This window comes from Protobothrops mucrosquamatus, unplaced genomic scaffold (assembly GCF_001527695.2).
Source record: "Protobothrops mucrosquamatus isolate PMUCROS unplaced genomic scaffold, P.Mucros_1.0 scaffold6, whole genome shotgun sequence".
In the NCBI taxonomy this organism is placed as follows: domain Eukaryota; kingdom Metazoa; phylum Chordata; class Lepidosauria; order Squamata; family Viperidae; genus Protobothrops; species Protobothrops mucrosquamatus.
The window spans coordinates 3320186-3338681 of record NW_015386393.1 but is presented as its reverse complement, the minus strand read 5'-3'; the positions used below and the strand labels follow the sequence as shown (position 1 = coordinate 3338681).

The window sequence follows — 18496 nt, the reverse complement described above, 5'->3', positions numbered from 1 at the left end:
CTAGATCAGATGTAAGGGTGTAGGTCTATACATATGTTGTATATATAGTATGTTTAAATGTGTGTTATGTATGTGTACACTTTGAGAGCAAGCAACTAAATTTCATTTTTAATGTGTGCCATTGTGCTCACAGTAAAAAAATGACAATGAAGGTTGTCTGTCTGTCTGTCTATCTGTTTGTCTGTCTATCTATCTATCTATCTATCTATCTATCTATCTATCTATCTATCTATCTATCTATCTATCTATCTATCTATCTATCTATCTATCTATCTATCTATCTATCTATCTATCATGTAAAGTTATTCACTATAAAATGTGTCCAAACCATGTGATAGAAAACACAGCAACTCTGAGTTCACACTACACCAGGCTAAAATGGGTTTTGGTAATGCGTGATCTATTGTGCTGCAAGAGCACAATTCTTTTCTTCACATTTGATTGGAACCAAGGCATTATGTTAATCCATAGTATGGTTTATTTGGTTAAAACATATCAGCACAGCAATTCTTGTTTCATTATCCTGCTTTAGGCTGTTATCTGAATCTGTCCAGAGTGTCAGCAATCATAGATTATATTGTGCAATCATATTGCTTGATTTATGGGGCCCAGATACCACTACCCTCTCTTACAACTTTTCTCTATTTTCCTCTGTCATTTCCATTTTTTTTCTCATCGTTCACAAAATCCATTAAATAGAGAAAGATGGAATATCTTTACAGTGACTTATGACTGATAGCACTTACTGCTTGTTATTTAAAAGCACATGCTCACTCCCAACATTACTTTATGCTCGTTAATGACTTTAATCTACTTTGTATTAATATTAATACCTGGCCTTCTCTAAAATAAGCCTGCAGTCATCTCAGCGATGTCCATAACAAGATCATATGTGGTCCAGCAATTAATTAATTAGACTTAAATAGCATCATAGGCACATGACAGCTGGAAACTTCAAGAGACAGAAAGACAGAAAGTTGTGCAAGAGAATTGGAGTGAGAAGAAATGTGCCAGTTTGTTTGTTTTTTTTCTCTACTACAGAAGAGACTGTGCAGGTTTTAAACAGCAGCAATAGGAGGCGGTAAATAGAATGATTCGTGGAGATTATTTTCACTGTCCTGGGAAAATAATACTTAATTGGGTTGCGTTCACTCAGCATCACTACATACTTTGGGAATGAGCCTAAAACTATTTTCACTAAAGGCCTACCAAGCTTATTAGATTTATATTCTGGCATTCCTCCCAGAACTCAAGAAAGTCTACGTATCTAGCTTTCTCTCCAATTCTTGCTCACAGCCACAATCCTGTGAGGCAGGTTTTGCTGAGAGACAAGGACTGACCTCAAGTCCATCAGTGTACTTCATAGTGGAGATGGGTTTGATCCTTGATATTTACTGCAGCAAAATATATGGGGAGCTAGAATCTCCTAGGACAGGAGTGCTGACAATGTAAATAATCCACTGTGACCTTGCACAGAGATGGGAAGCATAAAGGAGGGCATCCTCTCTAAGCTGTGAAAAAGGAGGGAGGACGTTGAAGGTTATAACATGGTTGCAGCAACCACAACTGTCAGAAGACAATTAACTGCTGGGTTCTAGTGAGCAATAAAGATTCTGCACTGGCTGTGCTGGAATGGAAGTGTGGGAGACTTTAGCTTAGGTGTAACCAGATGAAAAAGAGGAGATTCTGACCTTGAACACTAAACCACACTTTTGGTGATGCGCAGGCTAAAGTTATTCCTGGACAAGGATAGAGTCATCAGGCTGATGCAATAGATGTGTCAGTTTTGATGGGGGAATTGCTTAATGCATGATTTGAAAACTGCAGTGAATGCAACAAACAACAGCAAGTGAGATGGCTAGCTGCTATCATAAAATACCACTGATTGCCATTTGGTTCCTGGGCTAATTGAAACCTCAGGAAGATTTACAGTATATACCGGTAAGAGAACCCCTATAGTCAGCAGTTTCTGCAAAATTGGATTACTGTGTCAAAATTGGCAAGATGGCAAATGGAGTATCACAAAAAAAGTCCATCAGTTTGCACTGACTCTGTGTCAGTGACTCTGCCATTTTGCTGACTTTGATGCACAGAGCCTTGGAAGTGGCTATCCATGGGAGATACGTTTGATGTCAACCAGGAAGAAGGTTTTCTGCATTGTTTTGTAAGTTGTTTGGCACGTACATCATGTTGAACACTTTTATATTCATCTCAGCATCTGAGAGTTTGTGACAGAGCTGCCACACGAATGGATGTCCACCAATTAGGTTGGTTTTTGCTGACATGGAGGCCCCATGTCACTATACCAAATTATGCCAAGGCCTGTGATTGCTCTTTTATTTTCTGTCTCTTGGGAGTGTCAGTCTTACCCAATGTCATATTGGGCATTATTTATGACGCAGGGAAGACTTAACTGGTGCCTCCTAATTATAGCTGAACTCTAATCCCCAGAAGGCCCAGCCAACATAGCTAATAATCAGGGATCCAGAGAGTACCATAGTAGGTTTCCAGCTCTGCTCAAAAGCATTGGAATCATGCATGTGGGTATTTGGGGTGTGTTTTTATGTTTGGCGTGAGTGAGTGAGTGAGTGAGTGAGTGAGTGAGTGAGTGAGTGAGTGAGTGAATGAATGAATGAATGAATGCCATTAACTCCCAATTGGGGGAAGCGCTACTAGTCTTCGCATAATTAGAAATTGTGTTTCATCCTACCAGATACAACTGATGACCACACATTACTATGGTTGTTGAACCACATCCGTTTGGGAATCCCAGAGCTCATCATCCAGATTCGGCACCACAAGCACACCCGGGTCTATGCATTTTTTGTCACAGCAACTTATGAAAGGTAAATCCTCTTGGAGGTTGGCAAGAGGGAAAGATGGGCAAGCTGTCAGCAATAGATGGGCAAAAAAGACTTAGACAGCCCAGTACAGTGATGACGAACCTTTTAGAGACCGAGTGCCCCAAAACTGGCCGCGCCCCCGTTCCACCCCCCTATCCCCCATCCCGCCTGCCCGCAGGGCCACTCACCGCCTCCAGGGCCCGCCGCAGATCATCCAGGCAGCCCAGCAGCGCTATGGCGGTCACCCCCTCTGCCCGCGCCCTGCAGCATCAACTGTGCATGATGCGGTGTGAGGGCAGAGTCTTGTCTACGCTGCCTGGCTGCCATGTCCTTGGCTGTGCTGCTCCGCGTGGGCCACGCTCAGGGGCGACTCTCCTTCACGGGGGCTGCTGGAGAGGAGGGGGTTTCAGGGGAGGGGAGGCTGGGGCAACGGCATGTGTGCCCACAGAGAGGGCTTCGAGTGCTGCCTCTGGCACCCGTGCCATAGGTTCGCCACCACTGGCCTAGTAATTTAACTACTGCTGGAGGAGGCACTAGATTAGAAGGGTAGTCTAAAGCAGGGTTTCTCAGCCTTTGAGCATGCTGGCTGGAGAATTCTGGGAGTTGATGTTCAAATATCCTAAAGTTGATAAGCTTGAGAAACATTGCTTTAAAGACTTGGAGATGGAGCAAAACTATGAAAATGGATATATTTTCCAATATTACATGGTACAGGCGTATATAGAATCAGACTACAGGTAGTCCTCGATTTACAACCATAACCGGGCCCCAAATTTCTGTCGCTAAGTGAAACATTTGTTAAGTGAATTTTGCCCCATTTTATGAAGTGTCTTGCCACAGTTGTTAAGTGAATCACTGCAATTGTTAAGTTAGTAACATAGGAATCTGGCTTCCCCATTGACTTTTCTTGTCAGAAGGTAGCCAGAGATGATCACATGATCCTGGGACACTGCAACCGTCATAAATATGAGTCAGTTGCCACATGTCTGAATTTTGATCACATGACCATGGGAATGTCACAACGGTTGTAAGTGTGAAAAACGGTCATAAGTCACTTTTTTCAGTGCTGTTGTAGCTTTGAATGGTCACTAAAGGAACTGTTGTAAGTTGAGGACTACCTGTAATAGTCCATTTGAGCCAGGATTATTTTCTCTAACGTCAACAAATCTCAAGGGTCTCGGGAGACAGTTTTTGTACTATCACCTTTTAATTTGGAGAGCTTGGAGTTGAACCCAAGAGCTTATGCATGCAAAATTAGAATAGAATAGAATAGAATAGAATAGAATAGAATAGAATAGAATAGAATAGAATAGAATAGAATAATGGAATGGGAACAGAATAGAATAGAATAGAATAGAATAGAATAGAATAGAATAGAATAGAATAGAATAGAATAGAATAGAATAGAATAGAATAGAATAATGGAATGGGAATAGAATAGAATAGAATAGAATAGAATAGAATAGAATAGAATAGAATAGAATAGAATAGAATAGAATAATGGAATGGGAATAGAATAGAATAGAATAGAATAGAATAGAATAGAATAGAATAGAATAGAATAGAATAGAATAGAATAGAATAGAGCTGGAAGGGACCTTGGAGGTCTTCTAGTCCAGTCCCCCATTCAAGCAGGAGAACCTATACCATCTCAGACAAGTGACTGTGAGACTTACAGAAAAGATGGCTGAAAATACATTTCTTCCTGGTCTTTTAATGTAGGACAGTGTCAGGCCCAAACCCAGAGATGACACAGCAAAATCCTATTGAGTTTCACGCTTTATTTGCTTATACCTAATTGACAGCATTGTCCCAAACAAAGCTATAAGCAGTCCTCTTTTAAAACCATTCATTTAGTGAATATTCAAAATTACAAGGACACTGAAAAAAGTGACTTATGACCAGTACTCACACTTACGACTGTAACAGCATTCCCATGATCAAATTCTGGTTGCTTGGCAACCAGCATGTATTTATGATGATTGCGGCATCTCAGGGTCATGTGATCACCATTCATTACCTTCCCTGTTGGCTTCCAACAAGAAAGTCAATGGGGGAACCAGCTTTGCTTAACAACTACATGATTCACTTAACAACCATGGCAAAAAAAGTCATCAAATTGGGTGTGACTCACTTAACTATTGCCTTAACAATGGAAATTCTGGTCCCAATTGTGCCGTATGTCAAGAACTACCTGTGTAACCTTCTGCTCTGTTAGATATATCCTGAGAGATTATCTAGGGTGTAGCTATCCTCCCCATAAGAGACTCCACAGTTTCTCTGAGAAAGCTGGAACTTTTTAAGAAGCGATTGGACACACATTTGTCTGAAATGGTATATAGCAGAGGTGGCGAACCTATGGCACGGGTGCCAGAGGTGGCACTGAGAGCCCTCTCTGTAGGCACGCACGCCATCGCCCCAGTCCTAGGCCTTCAGCTGGGTTTTATAAAACCTTTTCGCTTTAGGCCTCCGCCGCCGTGTAAAAAAAAAAGGTTCAATCAATCAGTCAATTTCAACTTCTCGCGGGAAAAAAAAGATCTTGCAAAGTTGGAATTGATTGATTGAACTTTTTAGTCCCACTCAGTCTGCCGTTACCACCTCATCCACACCCACCCAATGGGCCACACCCACCCAATGGGCCACACCCACCTGGCACCCGACTATGCATGAGTGGGTTTTGGGTTGCAGTTTGGACACTCGGTCTCTAAAAGATTCACCATCACTGGTATATAGGGTGTCCTGCCTGAGCAGGGGGGGTTGGATTAGAAGACCTCCAAGGTCCCTTCCAACTCTGTTATTCCGTTATAAAGCTCTGTGTTGCCAAAACTCTGCCCCACTGCTCCTCTGCCCCACTGCATTTCCATCGGAGAGAGAGTGCAGAATGCAACATACTGTAGGTAATATAATCTGTGACATTCTTGTAGTCTCTTAAAGGTCATCTGCTGAGTCCAGTTTCTCCTTAATCAAAGTAAACATAAAATAGTAAAACTACTTGCCGAGTTACAGAAAGCAGTAGGTGGATCTTACTATATTTAATGTTGTAGATCGGTCTTTTTCATTCTGGTGTCTTATAGTTGTACTGAGGGGCACCAACTTGCCAATGACTGGTATATATACATCAAAATCAATACATGACAAATTTATTTATTAAATTTATATGCTACCCAGCTCACCATCAGGTGCTTCCGGGCAGAGAGAAGCCACATTATTCCAGCAAATGTAGAAAACACGACAAGGTAGAGCAGAAATTGTGATCCTTCTTTTACATTTCTAGCCAGCATAGTGAAGGAAAAGGAATGCTGGGAGCTGTAGTTTAGCAGCTTGAAGGGTAACAGGTTTAGTGTTCTAATTCTAAGTGGATTTTCTTAGGGCCTTTTTCCCATTGCTGATTTGAAATATTTTTCACCCACCTTTCGGTCAGCCAAAAACTACTGGCATGGATTCCAGTACTAGCTAACATTTTTTGCAGACTTCCATTATCAAGATCATCTTCAGATTTCTCATCTAAAATCCGAAGGTGAACCTCATTTTCTCACTCTCCTGCGTGCCCCTCTCTTGGCAGTTTGCTCCGGGGGGCGGACGAGATTGGTTTGCGGAAGCCTGTGAAGGCCGAATTTGGGGGTGGCATGCGCAGTTTCTCCTGCGAGGAAGATTACATCTATGAGAACATAGAAAATGAACTCTATTTTTTCACTTCTCAGGTGAGTCCTCTGGGGCAGGGAAAAGGAGAAAAATCTCCTAGCGCTGATGATGTTACCTAGTTTGGGTAGTGAAACGTTGACAAGAAAACAAGCAAGCTCAGAGAGCACCAGGGAACCCTCATGTCAACCCTGAGCTACAAATATTCTCCTTTATTAGAAAAATCTCCTTCCCTTTGGTTCTAGTTGCTGTTTGGTAGGAAATCCATTGTTTGTTAAAAACCTCTACAGACGATCCTGCAGGGTTGATCGAAAGATTTGCTGGGTCAGACAAACTCCGGGTTCCACAAAGATTTATTGTTTCAGTGATCTCAGGAAAGGAGGCAGAGACCTTTCCAATCTGTCCCCAAGGAGCTGTTTTTTATTAATAGTTTGCCACTCTGCACGGAGGCTCTGCAGAGTCCTTATAGCTAATGGCCCTCCATTTCTCTTTCTAACTCGGTTAATAAACAGGACTATGCGTTGCATTCATGTCCCCAAAGCTTTGGACGAGGCATCTGAAATCGCTGTGAACACTGCCCACAAATTGCAGTGTTTATTAAAGGCAAAGAGGGAGGATCATGTTGACAGGATTGTATTCATTTAGTGCGAAATTCAATGAAATTCAGTGGAAACGAAATCAAATGTCATTCAAGGTGAAGAATGCCTCATGGCTAGGCGTGTCATAATCCAGACTTCTGAATCTGGCAGCCTAATTAGCACAATATTTCAATTAGACTAATAGGCAAATTCACCCACTTTGCATTCATTGGATGCATTTTGAACACAAGAGAGCACACTGACACACCCTCCTCTGGCTCTCCCTTCTTACCCCATGAGCTCCATTTTTGGAGATCAAACGTTCTTCCTCCTTGTGGGATCCCGTGGGAGCATTCACTTAGCCCTTCATTGCCAAATGCTTTTGTTCATTTAGGGCAGTAGTCTCCAAACTTGGCAACTTTAATACTCGTGGACTTCAATTCCCAGAATACCTCAGCCAGCTGTGGTAGCTAGGGAATTCTGGGAGTTAGTTCACAAGTCTTAAAGTTGCCAAGTTTGGAGATCCCTGACTTAGAGCTTCCCTTTCTAACTCCTGCTATTTCATGTGCTGTGTACCAAAACAGGGTCAGTCTGGCTCACAGGGCACCCCTATCCAATGGCTCCCATAATTGCACTCTGCTGTTCCCAGCTACGGTAATAGCTTTTTAATGAAGAGAAGGACAAGGGGGGACATGATAGCAGTGTTCCAGTATTTCAGGGGCTGCCACAAAGAAGAGGGAGTCAAGCTATTCCCCAAGGCACCTGAAGGCAGGACAAGAAGCAACGGATGGAAACTAATCAAGGAGAGAAGCAACCTAGAACTAAGGAGAAACTTCCTGACAGAACAATTAACCAGTGGAACAACCTGCCTCCAGAAGCTGTGAATGCTCCAACACTGGACGTTTTTAAGAAGAGACGGGACAGCCATTTGTCTGAAATGGTATAGGGTTTCCTGCCTGAGCTGGGGGTTGGACTAGATAACCTCCAAGGTCCCTTCCAATTTTATTATTATTATTATTACATCTGCAGATCAGGTCTGCCTGCACAAAGCAGTATTTCCTGCACAGACAGCTTTGTTGAGTGGGGTTATTTTCTCAGTCCTGGAACAGTCTGTCTTTGCTTTGGATGGAGTCGTGTGTCCTGATTCACAGCCGGCTGGAACATTGTGGTCTAGTAGGAGAGAATTAATGGCTTTCAAGAGAGCTGTAGAGACCTGATCCAGCCATGGACATGGCTTTGAATGAGAGGCTGGTGGCCCAAACTCTTCATGGCTTTTCCCTCCTGCTTTCAGGAACGCCAAAACATCATCAGGTATTGGCTGGAGAACCTGCGGGCCAAGCAGGGTGAAGTGCTGCACAACATCCACTTCCTGGAAGGGCAGCCAATCAGTGAGTTGGGGATGGGGGCCAGCAGGTGGGAGGTGCTAAGTGCTGTGCCTCTGCCAGTTAAAACCAGAATTTATTTATTTTATTATTATTATTATTATTATTATTATTATTATTATTATTATTATTATTATTATTATTATTATTATTATTATTAATTATTATTATTATTATTATTATTATTATTATTATTATTATTATTATTATTATTATTATTATTATTATTATTTATTGAATTTATATACCGCCCTATCTCCCTTACGGGACTCAGGGCGGTGAACAGGCGATAATAAAAACCACGATAAATACACACAAGTTTCTGTTCTAAAATCAAATTAAATAACAGGCCTGCTCTAAAAATACCCCATACAAAACCCCCACTAAAACATAATCAAACTACGCCAGGCCGGCCGCACGGAATAGATGGGCCTTCAGGGCTCGGCGAAAGAGGCGCAGGTCCGCAACTGTACGTAGGTCGGGGGGGTAGGTCATTCCAGAGGGCAGGAGCTGCCACAGAGAAGGCTCTCCCCCTGGGGGTCGCCAGCCGGCATTGTCTGGCCGACGGCACCCTAAGGAGGCCCTCTCTGTGGGAGCGGACTGGTCGAAGGGAGGTGTTTGGTAGGAGGCGGTCTTGCAAACTTGCGGTTTTGCACAAGTTTCCATGCCATGCTGAATCTTCTCTGTGCCATGTCTTTCACACTTGCTCAGTGCTAGAAAAGTCTGATTTTAAAATTGAATATTTATATACCTCTTATTCAAATTTCTGTAGCCACCCATCTCATATGTATGACAACGAGCAGCTTACAAACAATTAAAACAAATATAAAAACAAAAAAAAGAACGATCTAACCCTTTAAAAATAGGAGGAAAATAACATAAAAGCATATTAAAACATGTTAAATTCATAAAAGGTACAGCCCATAGTATTCTTTTACTTACGACCATTCATTTTGCTATTGTTCGAAGTTATGTCCGGGTTGAAAAAAGCAACTTATGATCGTTCCTCACACTTAGCAATGTTGCAGCATCTCTTTGGTCACATGATGAAAATTTGGGTGCTTGGCAACCAGCATATATTTGCCATGGTTGCGACATCCCAGAGTCGATGATTATCAGCCAGCTTCTAACAAGCAAAGTCAATGGAGGAAGGCAGATTCGTTTAACACAGGGGTCCTCATACTTGGCCACTTTAAGACTTGTGGACTTCAACTCCCAGAATTCCCCAGCCAGCCATGCTGGCTGGGGAATTCTGGGAGTTGAAGTCCACAAGTCTTAAAGTGGCCAAGTTTGAGGACCCCTGGTTTAACAGATAACACGATTTATTTAACAGCCAGTGATTCGTTTCACGAACGCAGCAAAACAAAGGTTGTAAAACTGGGTGCAACTCACTTAATGACCGCCTCACTTAATGACAGAATGTCTGGTCTTAATTGCTGTCATAAATCGAGGATGACCTGTAATACCATTCATTAAAACAGTCAGTGCAGCCACTGGTCCCCATGCTGGTTGGTTAAACCATGTCTCTGAGACCTTGCAAAAAGCCAGAAAGGGATATAATGGCTGCCTCAAATTAAAAAAAAATAACTAATCTCATAAATCCAGGCATGCTCATGTCCATTAATTTGGATTGTCTTATCTGTGATTTATTTTAACACAGAGAGTGGTTGGATTGGGGTTAGCAGCTGGAATACTTGGGCCAAACCTGGCCCTTTGAAGGAAAAGTCTCAGGTCCTCCCCTGTCGACCTTGAAATAAAACTGCTGTAATTGGAATTTTATCTGAACATATTGGCTGAGACAGGCACCACTTCTTCCTTCCTTCCTAAGGGGCACCTTGTACATTGACTCATAGATCGAGACCATTTTTAAAAAGAACATTTAATATTCACCTGCCAAATTAGATGCTTTTGTTCCTTCCCTTCCCTGCCCCCAATTCCCATGTTCAAACCATCCCTGAAATGGATCCTGCTGAAAAGAATTTTAATCAAGTGAAAATTTAATTAGGGCAAAGTGTAGAATTGCAAGTGCAGGAGAATGAAGAAAATTAACAGAAGAACATTTATCTTTGCCTTCCTTCACCCCTGGACAGCTGAGACGTCATCTAAATATTTAATAGAAATCAAGTAATTACCAATTTCCCTGAATTGTAGCTCCTTGTGGGGTAGGGTGGGGTGGGGCCAGATGAGGGGGCTAGATAGCTTAAAGCAGGGCTTTTCAACCTTTTCACCCATTGTACCACTTTTAGGATATGGCAACATCCGAGTACCACCAGTTGCCTAGCAAGGTGTCAAAAACTTGATGACCCCCCCCAAAAAAGGAAAAAGTGATAAAGTACAGATAGTCCTCGACTTACAACAGTTCGCTTAGTGACTGTTCGAAGTTACAATGGCACTGAAAAAAGTGCCCCCCAAGCCACAGCCGAGCAAGACACCTGCCTGCCCACCCAGCGGCGCTCTTCCTCCTGTCCGAGGTTTCCATTGTTGTGAGCATTTCTGTTGAGGATTGGCAGCAGGGGTGGGGTGGGGGGGTTGATGGTTTTTATTCCCCCCATCTGCTGGGTGGTTGCAGCAGGTTTTGGTCACTTCACATGACCCTGGGACACTGTGACCGTCATAAATATGAATCAGTTGCCACGCATCTGAATGTAAATCACAAGACCCTGGAGATAAGGCAACATTCCAGCTGATTGGTGCTTCTTTGAGGCTCAGCAGAAGCACCAGGATTAGCGCCGAGCTCCAGCTGGAGCCTGGCGCTGATCCTGGCGCTTCCACTGAGCCCTGACAGCCCCGAAGAAGCGCCGATCAGCTGGAAAGCGTCACTGATCCTGGCGCTTCCGCTGAGCCCTGACAGCCCTGCAGCTCCAGCCGTCTCTCGCTCAGGCTTGTGCGGTGCTGCCACCGGTTCAGCTCATTCCCCTCCCCCACTACCACTTTTCTGGGATGGTCACGTACCACCTGCCAGGCGCCAATGTACCACAGGTGGTACCTGTACCACTGGTTGAAAAGCCCTGGCTTAAAGCACCCTTGTCTTAGAAAGACGAGGATGCTGTAAAGTCAGAGAAGGTAAAGTCTTTCAATGGCTGGAAATGATGGTTACAGTACAGATAGTCCTTGACTTACAGTCATTCATTTAGCGACTCTTTGAAGTTATAACAGTACTGGAAAAAAGTGACTTACAACCAGTCCTTGCTCTTATGACCATTGCAGCATTCCCATCAGAATTTGGATGCTTAGCAACAGGCATGTAGACAAGATGGTTGCAGCATCCAGGGCTCGCCATTTGTGACCTTCCCAGCTGGCTTCCAACAAGAGAAGTCAGTGGGGGAACCTGGATTAACTTAACGGCCACATGATTCACTTAACAACTGCAGTGATTCATTTAACAACAGGGGCAGGAAAAATTGGGTGCTACTCACTTAACAACTGCCTTCCTCAGCAATGGAAATTCTAATCCCAGTTGTGATCGTAAGTTGAGGACCATCTGTATTTGCACATCAGAAAACCAAAGAGATAGCACCAAAGAGAAAGAAATTGCACAGGAATCGTACCTAGTTCAAAAATAGAAATGAAATAAATGTGAGGGATGAATGTGAGGAGGAATAATAAAGATATGTTGGTTATTGTATGAGGCCTAAGCATTAGGTCCCACACATGTTATTTTAGTCTATCTTAATCATTGCTGTCAAAAGCATCAAGGCACATAAAAAGAGGAGCTTTGTTCATCCTGACTTTTTTCACCATGCTGTGCAGACACCCTGATCACTATAATAATATATTCTAAACATATATTAATATGCACTTGAAAGGAAGATGAGGTTGAATTTAAAACAGTCACTCTCTAAAAGAGATTAAGAGGGGGGAAAAAACCTGTTTATCCTTCCAAAAGCCACACAATTTAATCCTATGCTGCTATCGTTTAGAAAATCCCTTAACATTTATCACATAGAGCAGATCATGGTGGAAAGCAATTTTATCACCCCATGCTGATTCTGGACTGTTATTCCTTGGTTCTTGGTATTTCCTTTTCCAATATAGTAATATATCCATTGTTTTTCGCTGTTTGTCACTGTTTCCTGCTTGTTTTATTGTTCTAATAAGTTGCATGACATCTAGATTGGTTCTGTTGATTGAGGTAGTTTATAAACTGAACAAAGGAAATTTAGATAAATATTTATTCATGATCTGTTTGAGGGCCATAACACACCACATGTTTATTATTCTTTTCTCTCTCTCTCTCTCTCTCTCTCTCTCTCTCTCTCTCTCTCTCTCTCTCTCTCTTTGTTTTTTGCATTTTGAGTTCAGTTGTTCCTCTTTCATATTGTGGTATTTAAACAGAGCAAGCTCAAATTGTATTGATTGTCCTCATGCACCAAATGATCAAGCTTGTCTTTAGGTCTGACTTGAGCATAATTAGAAAATAAAAAGAGTAAGCTGGCTTAGTCTCTTGTTTGAAAGAGTTTACACCTGTAAGGCAAACAAAACATAGGCAAAACAGGACAATCCAGAACCCTCTGAGGGCAGGAAGAGGAACTATAGTGAGGAACAGCCTCACTGTTTACCTTCTAGTAAATAATTGCTATTTTATAAATAGACCAAAACAGAAACACCCACAGCCATTGTAGTTCCTTGAGGTTAAAGCTCATGGCGCATTCTCAACAGTCTGAATGGGCCTTCCACCTCAAAAGGCTGCCCCCTTCATGCTCTGGAGCAGTGGTTCTCAACCTTTTTAATGCCGCGACCCCAACCAGTCATAAGTCGAGGACTAAACCGGTCGTAAGTCGAGGACTAAACCGGTCGTAAGTCAAGGACTTTCCCTGCCCGGGAGCGCCGCGTATGCGTGGTTCCGCCCCCTGCGCTAGCCGAGGCATAGCTGGCAAGCGGCAGAGACGGAGCAGGCCGACCACCAGCTGGCCCAGCCCAAGGGAGGTAAGGCACCTGCCGGAAAAGGGGAAAAAAATGGCGGACAGCCTTGCTTGGCGACCCCCGTGAAATGGTCGATCGACCCCAAATGGGGTCGCGACCCATAGGTTGAGAACTGCTGCTCTGGAGTGTATTTCCAGATTCAGTCTGTTTTGTGGCCTATTGCTAGAACAGTGGCTAGCTGCCCAGGGACATGCTTGACCATGGTAGTGTCAAAGAATGGGGTCCAGGGGTCTATGGTTAGTGTGGAGAGCTAAAAAAAAGAGATTTCTGGATCTTTGCTCTGCTCTGTTCTTCTTCTTTTCACAGTCCCTGAGCTGGCTGCTCGTGGTATCCTCCAGCAAGTCTTCCCCATCCACGAGCAACGGATTCTGAACCGGCTGATGAAATCATGGGTACAAGCCATTTGTGAAGCCCAGCCTTTGGGTATGGCCTTTTGATTCACATAGGTCCCTGCCTAGAACATTTACCTCCACGCTTCTATTTTTTTTTTCCTCACTGCATTCCACTAAAGTAGCTCACGGGATTTGTTTTGCTTTATTAGAATTGAAAATTAATGCTCTTTTTTTCCCCATTTGAAATCATAATCTGCCTTTTGCTTGCCCAGCACAAAAGTCCTGACTCTCTAATATGATCTGAACCTAATCATTTATTTCATGCTGAGTCAGATCAGTATAAGCCAGTGTTTCTCAACCTTGACAATTTTAAGGCATGTGGACTTCAACTCCCAGAATTCCACAGCCAGCATTGCTGGCTGTGGAATTCTGGGAGTTGAAGTCCACATGCCTTAAAATTGTCAAGGTTGAGAAACACTGGTACTATAAGCATTTTATGTGCAGATTTGCACTAAGTTCAGATCTGTTATAACCCAGGCAAACACAAGATGGCAGTAAAGGATTATTTTTCTGGATCTTTTTGCCGCCATCTATTGGTTATACAGATCTTGCAATTCAAATACATAGGTAATACAGTAGCAGTAGCAGTTGACAGCTAGAAGTTGCACATCATTTTCTAAGTGTGTGGAGTGGCTTTCGTACTAAATATGAAAAAAGATACTCAGTGGAAGTGAAATAAACTGCGTATGATGGGGGAGGGAAATGTTGGAAGTTAATTATTACTGCAAAAGACGAGGAAGAAAGATGGACAGAGAGAAAAAAGTAGTTGAAAAAGAACAATCAAAGAATAAAGACTGGAAGACTGAAAAGTCCCAGGGTATTAGAAAAAGTTAGGAAAGTGAATGGAGATATGATTGATGGGTTGACAGTCACTTAGATCTGGTATGGATTACCTGACAGCTGAGGGAAAAGGTCATTCTTGTTCCTTGTCCCTTTGTCATATTAATGAAATGTAATTTGTTCTTTGACTGAACTGAGAGATCTCTGTAGTAGCACAGTTTCAGGAAAGAGTGATCTTGTCTTTTCTTTCATGTTTTGTCCTTCTGTTCTCCTGAAACTGTCCCTCTTCTTCCACCAGATGAAATATGTGACTATTTTGGGGTGAAGATTGCCATGTACTTCGCATGGCTGGGCTTCTACACGTCAGCCATGGTGTACCCTGCTGTGTTTGGCTCCCTCCTCTACACCTTCACAGAGAATGATCAGGTGAGGCGTTGGAGTACAGAGCGATGGCATGGTGGCCTTCTGGATTTGTCCTACTTCTGTCTGAAGAAGCTGAGAATCAGATTTCTGGTAGGCCTATGTACTGTATATGCGGCAGTCATCTTCATTCTTTCTGTTTTTTCATACTTCATTACTTTTTTCCTTCCTTCTCTACGTCTCTATCAAATAATAGCAGTTAAGCTATAGGACAGTGATGGCAAACCTTTTAGAGACCGAGTGCCCAAAAACTGGCCCCGTCCCCGCTCTGCCCCCACCCCGTTTTCCACCCCACCTGCCCGCAGAGCCACTCACTGCTTCCAGGGCCCACCGCAGATTGCCCAGGCAGCCCAGCAGTGCCATGTCGGCCATGCCCTCTGCCCGCACCCCACAGCATCAACTGTGCGGGATGGGGCATGAGGACAGAGTCTTGTCTACGCTGCCTGGCTGCCATGTCCTTGGCTGCCCTGCTCCGTGTGGGCCACGCTTGGGGGTTGTGGGGGGAGGCGAGGCTGGGGCAACGGCACGTGTGCCCACAGAGAGGGCTCCGAGTGCTGCCTCTGGCATGCGTGCCATAGGTTCGCCACCACTGCTATAGGATATTTGGCACCTTAGACCCCAATATCCATTAGAAGCCCCTTAAATACCTTGTGAACTGTGAAATATAAAGTTTGAAATATTAGATATTTTGAAACAGCTAAATATTTCAAATATTAATATATATTTGAAATAGTCAATATTGTTGGGGTACAAGCCAAATATCCTACAGCTTAATTGTTATTATTGATAGAGATGAAGAGAAGGAAGGAAAAAAGTAATGAAGTGAGGAAAAACGAGAAAGAATGAAGATTACTGATGTATATACATAGCTGGAGAAGACTCCTGCGAGTCCCTTGGACTGCAAGGCGTTCAAACCGGTCAGTCCTAGAGGAGATCAACCCCGACTGCTCTTTAGAAGGCCAGATCCTGAAGTTGAAACTCAAATACTTTGGCCATCTAATGAGAAGGAAGGACTCACTGGAGAAGGGCCTAATGCTGGGAAAGATTGAGGGCAACAGAAGAAGGGGACGACAGAGAATGATGTGGCTGGATGGAGTCACTGAAGCAGTAGGTGTGAACTTAAATGGACTCCAGAAGATGGTAGAGGACAGGAAGACCTGGAGGAACGTTGTCCATGGGGTCGCAATGGGTCGGACATGACTTCGCAATTAACAACAACAACAATACATAGCTTCTTTGGACAGAGGTAGAACAAATTCAGTGGCATCTATCACAAGGAAATACACATAGAAATATACTTATATTATCACCATTGATTTGCCTTAGAATTCAGGGATTGTTTTCATGTGTGAATGAAGAGCAGCAGGAGGAGACAGAAAAGCTGGATGTTGAGGATAAATGGAAGGCTGGGTGGAAAAGGGAAAGGAAGAAGAAGCAGGGCTGTTTATGAGAATGAGAGAGCCAGAATCATATAATAACAGAGTTGGAAGGGACCTAGGAGATCTTCTAGTCCAACCCCCTCTTCAAGCAGGAGACTCTGTACCATTTCAGACAAATGGCTGTCCAGTCTTTTTTTTTGAAAGCCTCCAATGAAGCACCCATGACCTCTGAAGACAAGCTGTTCCATTGGTTGATTGCTCTCACCTTTAGCAAATTTCTCCTTAGTTCTAGGTTGCTTCTCTCCAGAGTTAGTTTCCATCCATTGTTTCTTGTCTTGCCTTTTGGTCTTTTGGAAAATAGTTTGACTCCTCATTTTTGTAGGAGCCCCTCAAATGTTGGAACACTGCCATGTCTCCCCTAGTCCTTCTTTTCTCTAGATTAGACATACCCAATTCCCGTAACCGTTCTTCATGTGTTTTAGCCTCCAACCCCCTAATCATTCTTGTTGCCCTTCTCTCCACTCTTTCCAGAGTCTCAACAGCTTTTTTATATTGTGGTGACCAGAACTGGATGTGGTATTCCAAGTGTGGTCTTGTGGCTATGGAAGGTTGTTTGGGGTTTGGCATCCTGAAAGGGAGCAGATTATGTGGAAGAGTTTGAAAAACAAAAGCCCTTTAAGTATTTAGGGGGAAAGAGGGCAGAGAGAAGAAAAGGATAAGAAAATGCTGATCTACAGCATAGGTGGATAGCTGTGAGCCACATGCAATCCCTAAAACTATTTTTACAGCCCCCCCTACCCTTTGACATCCAGTTCCCCTCCCTCTTTGCTACCAATGAGGTCCATGCAGATGAAATTGTAAAGGATGGGGGAAACGCTGGAGGCAGGGAGAACAGACAGGCTCCCCTTCAAAGGTTTGACGCTGCCTAAAATTGCCATATTCACCGGTCTATGGTAGAATCTAAATGCATGCAGGCAAGTGGTGGGAAGGATGGAGCAGGAACTCATCTTTGTGTCTATATTTTATTTCTATGCCAGTGTTTCTCAACCGTGGCAACTTTTAAGGTGCAAGTAGTCCTCCGCTTACAATCACAATTGGGACTAGAACTTCTCTGGCTTAGCAAGACGGTCATTAAATGAGTCACACCCAATTTGATGGGGTTTTTTTCCTTACTGTGTTCCTTAAGCAAATCATTGCGGTCATTAAGTGAATCATACAGTCATTAATCAAGTTCTGCTTTCCTCATTGCCTTTACTTGTTGGAAGCCAGCTGGGAAGGTGGCAGATGGTGATAATGTGACCCCGGGACTCTGCAACCATTATAAATACCTGCTGGTTGCCAAATAACAACAATAACAATAATAACAACAATAATAACAATAACAAATAGAAATAGAACGACTGTGGCAAAGGTAAGCAAGGGTAGTACCAATAGTAATAGGGGCCTTGGGTGCAATCCCAAAACAACTGGAGCACCACTTGAACACCATTGGCATTGACAAATTCGCCATTAGTCAATTGCAAAAGGCGGCCTTACTAGGAACTGCTTCCATCCTGCGACGATATCTGTAATACCATCAAACATCCACATCTGCCTATCCCAGGTCCTGGGTAAGGACTTGATAGGCAGACAAAATGCCAAATCCAGTCTGAATATCTGGCTGACTATGCAATGATCAATAACAATAATAATAATAAAAAAGTTGGAAGGGACCTTGGAGGTCATCTAGTCCAACCCCCTGCTCAGGCAGGAAACCCTATACCATTTCAGACAAATGGCTATCCAGTCTCTTCTTAAAAACTTCCAGTGTTGGAGCATTCACAGCTTCTGGAGGCAGGTTGTTCCACTGATTAATTGTTCTAACTGTCAGGAAATTGACAGTGCTCGGAGTTCTGGTCCCATGACCCCAGGGATGCTGCAACAATTCTGAGTGTGAAGACCATTTGTAAGTGTGAGGACACTATATACAGGGCTTTTTTTCAGCCGGAACGCGGCGGAACCGCGTTCCGGCACCTTTTTCCGGGCCGGCCGCACCGGAAATAGCCCCTCCCACACCGGAAATAGCCCCTCCCAAATTTTACTTGCATTCCTGTTCTCTAAAGGGGCGGTCCTAGGGTTTGATGAGGGCGTGGCCAGGTTTGAGTTCCGCCACCTTTTCTC

The 18496-nt window shown here is 43.4% G+C and overlaps 1 protein-coding gene across 1 annotated transcript in view; it reads left to right on the top strand.

Moving 5' to 3' along the window:
• ANO8 (anoctamin 8) overlaps positions 1-18496 on the top strand; it is a 64031-nt gene that overhangs the window by 19434 nt on the left and 26101 nt on the right. The window contains exons 4-8 of the mRNA XM_015809923.1: positions 2714-2846; positions 6406-6544; positions 8352-8448; positions 13672-13788; positions 14836-14963. Of these exons, the coding sequence (XP_015665409.1) occupies positions 2714-2846; positions 6406-6544; positions 8352-8448; positions 13672-13788; positions 14836-14963 (614 nt within the window). The remainder of the gene's footprint in view (positions 1-2713; positions 2847-6405; positions 6545-8351; positions 8449-13671; positions 13789-14835; positions 14964-18496) is intronic.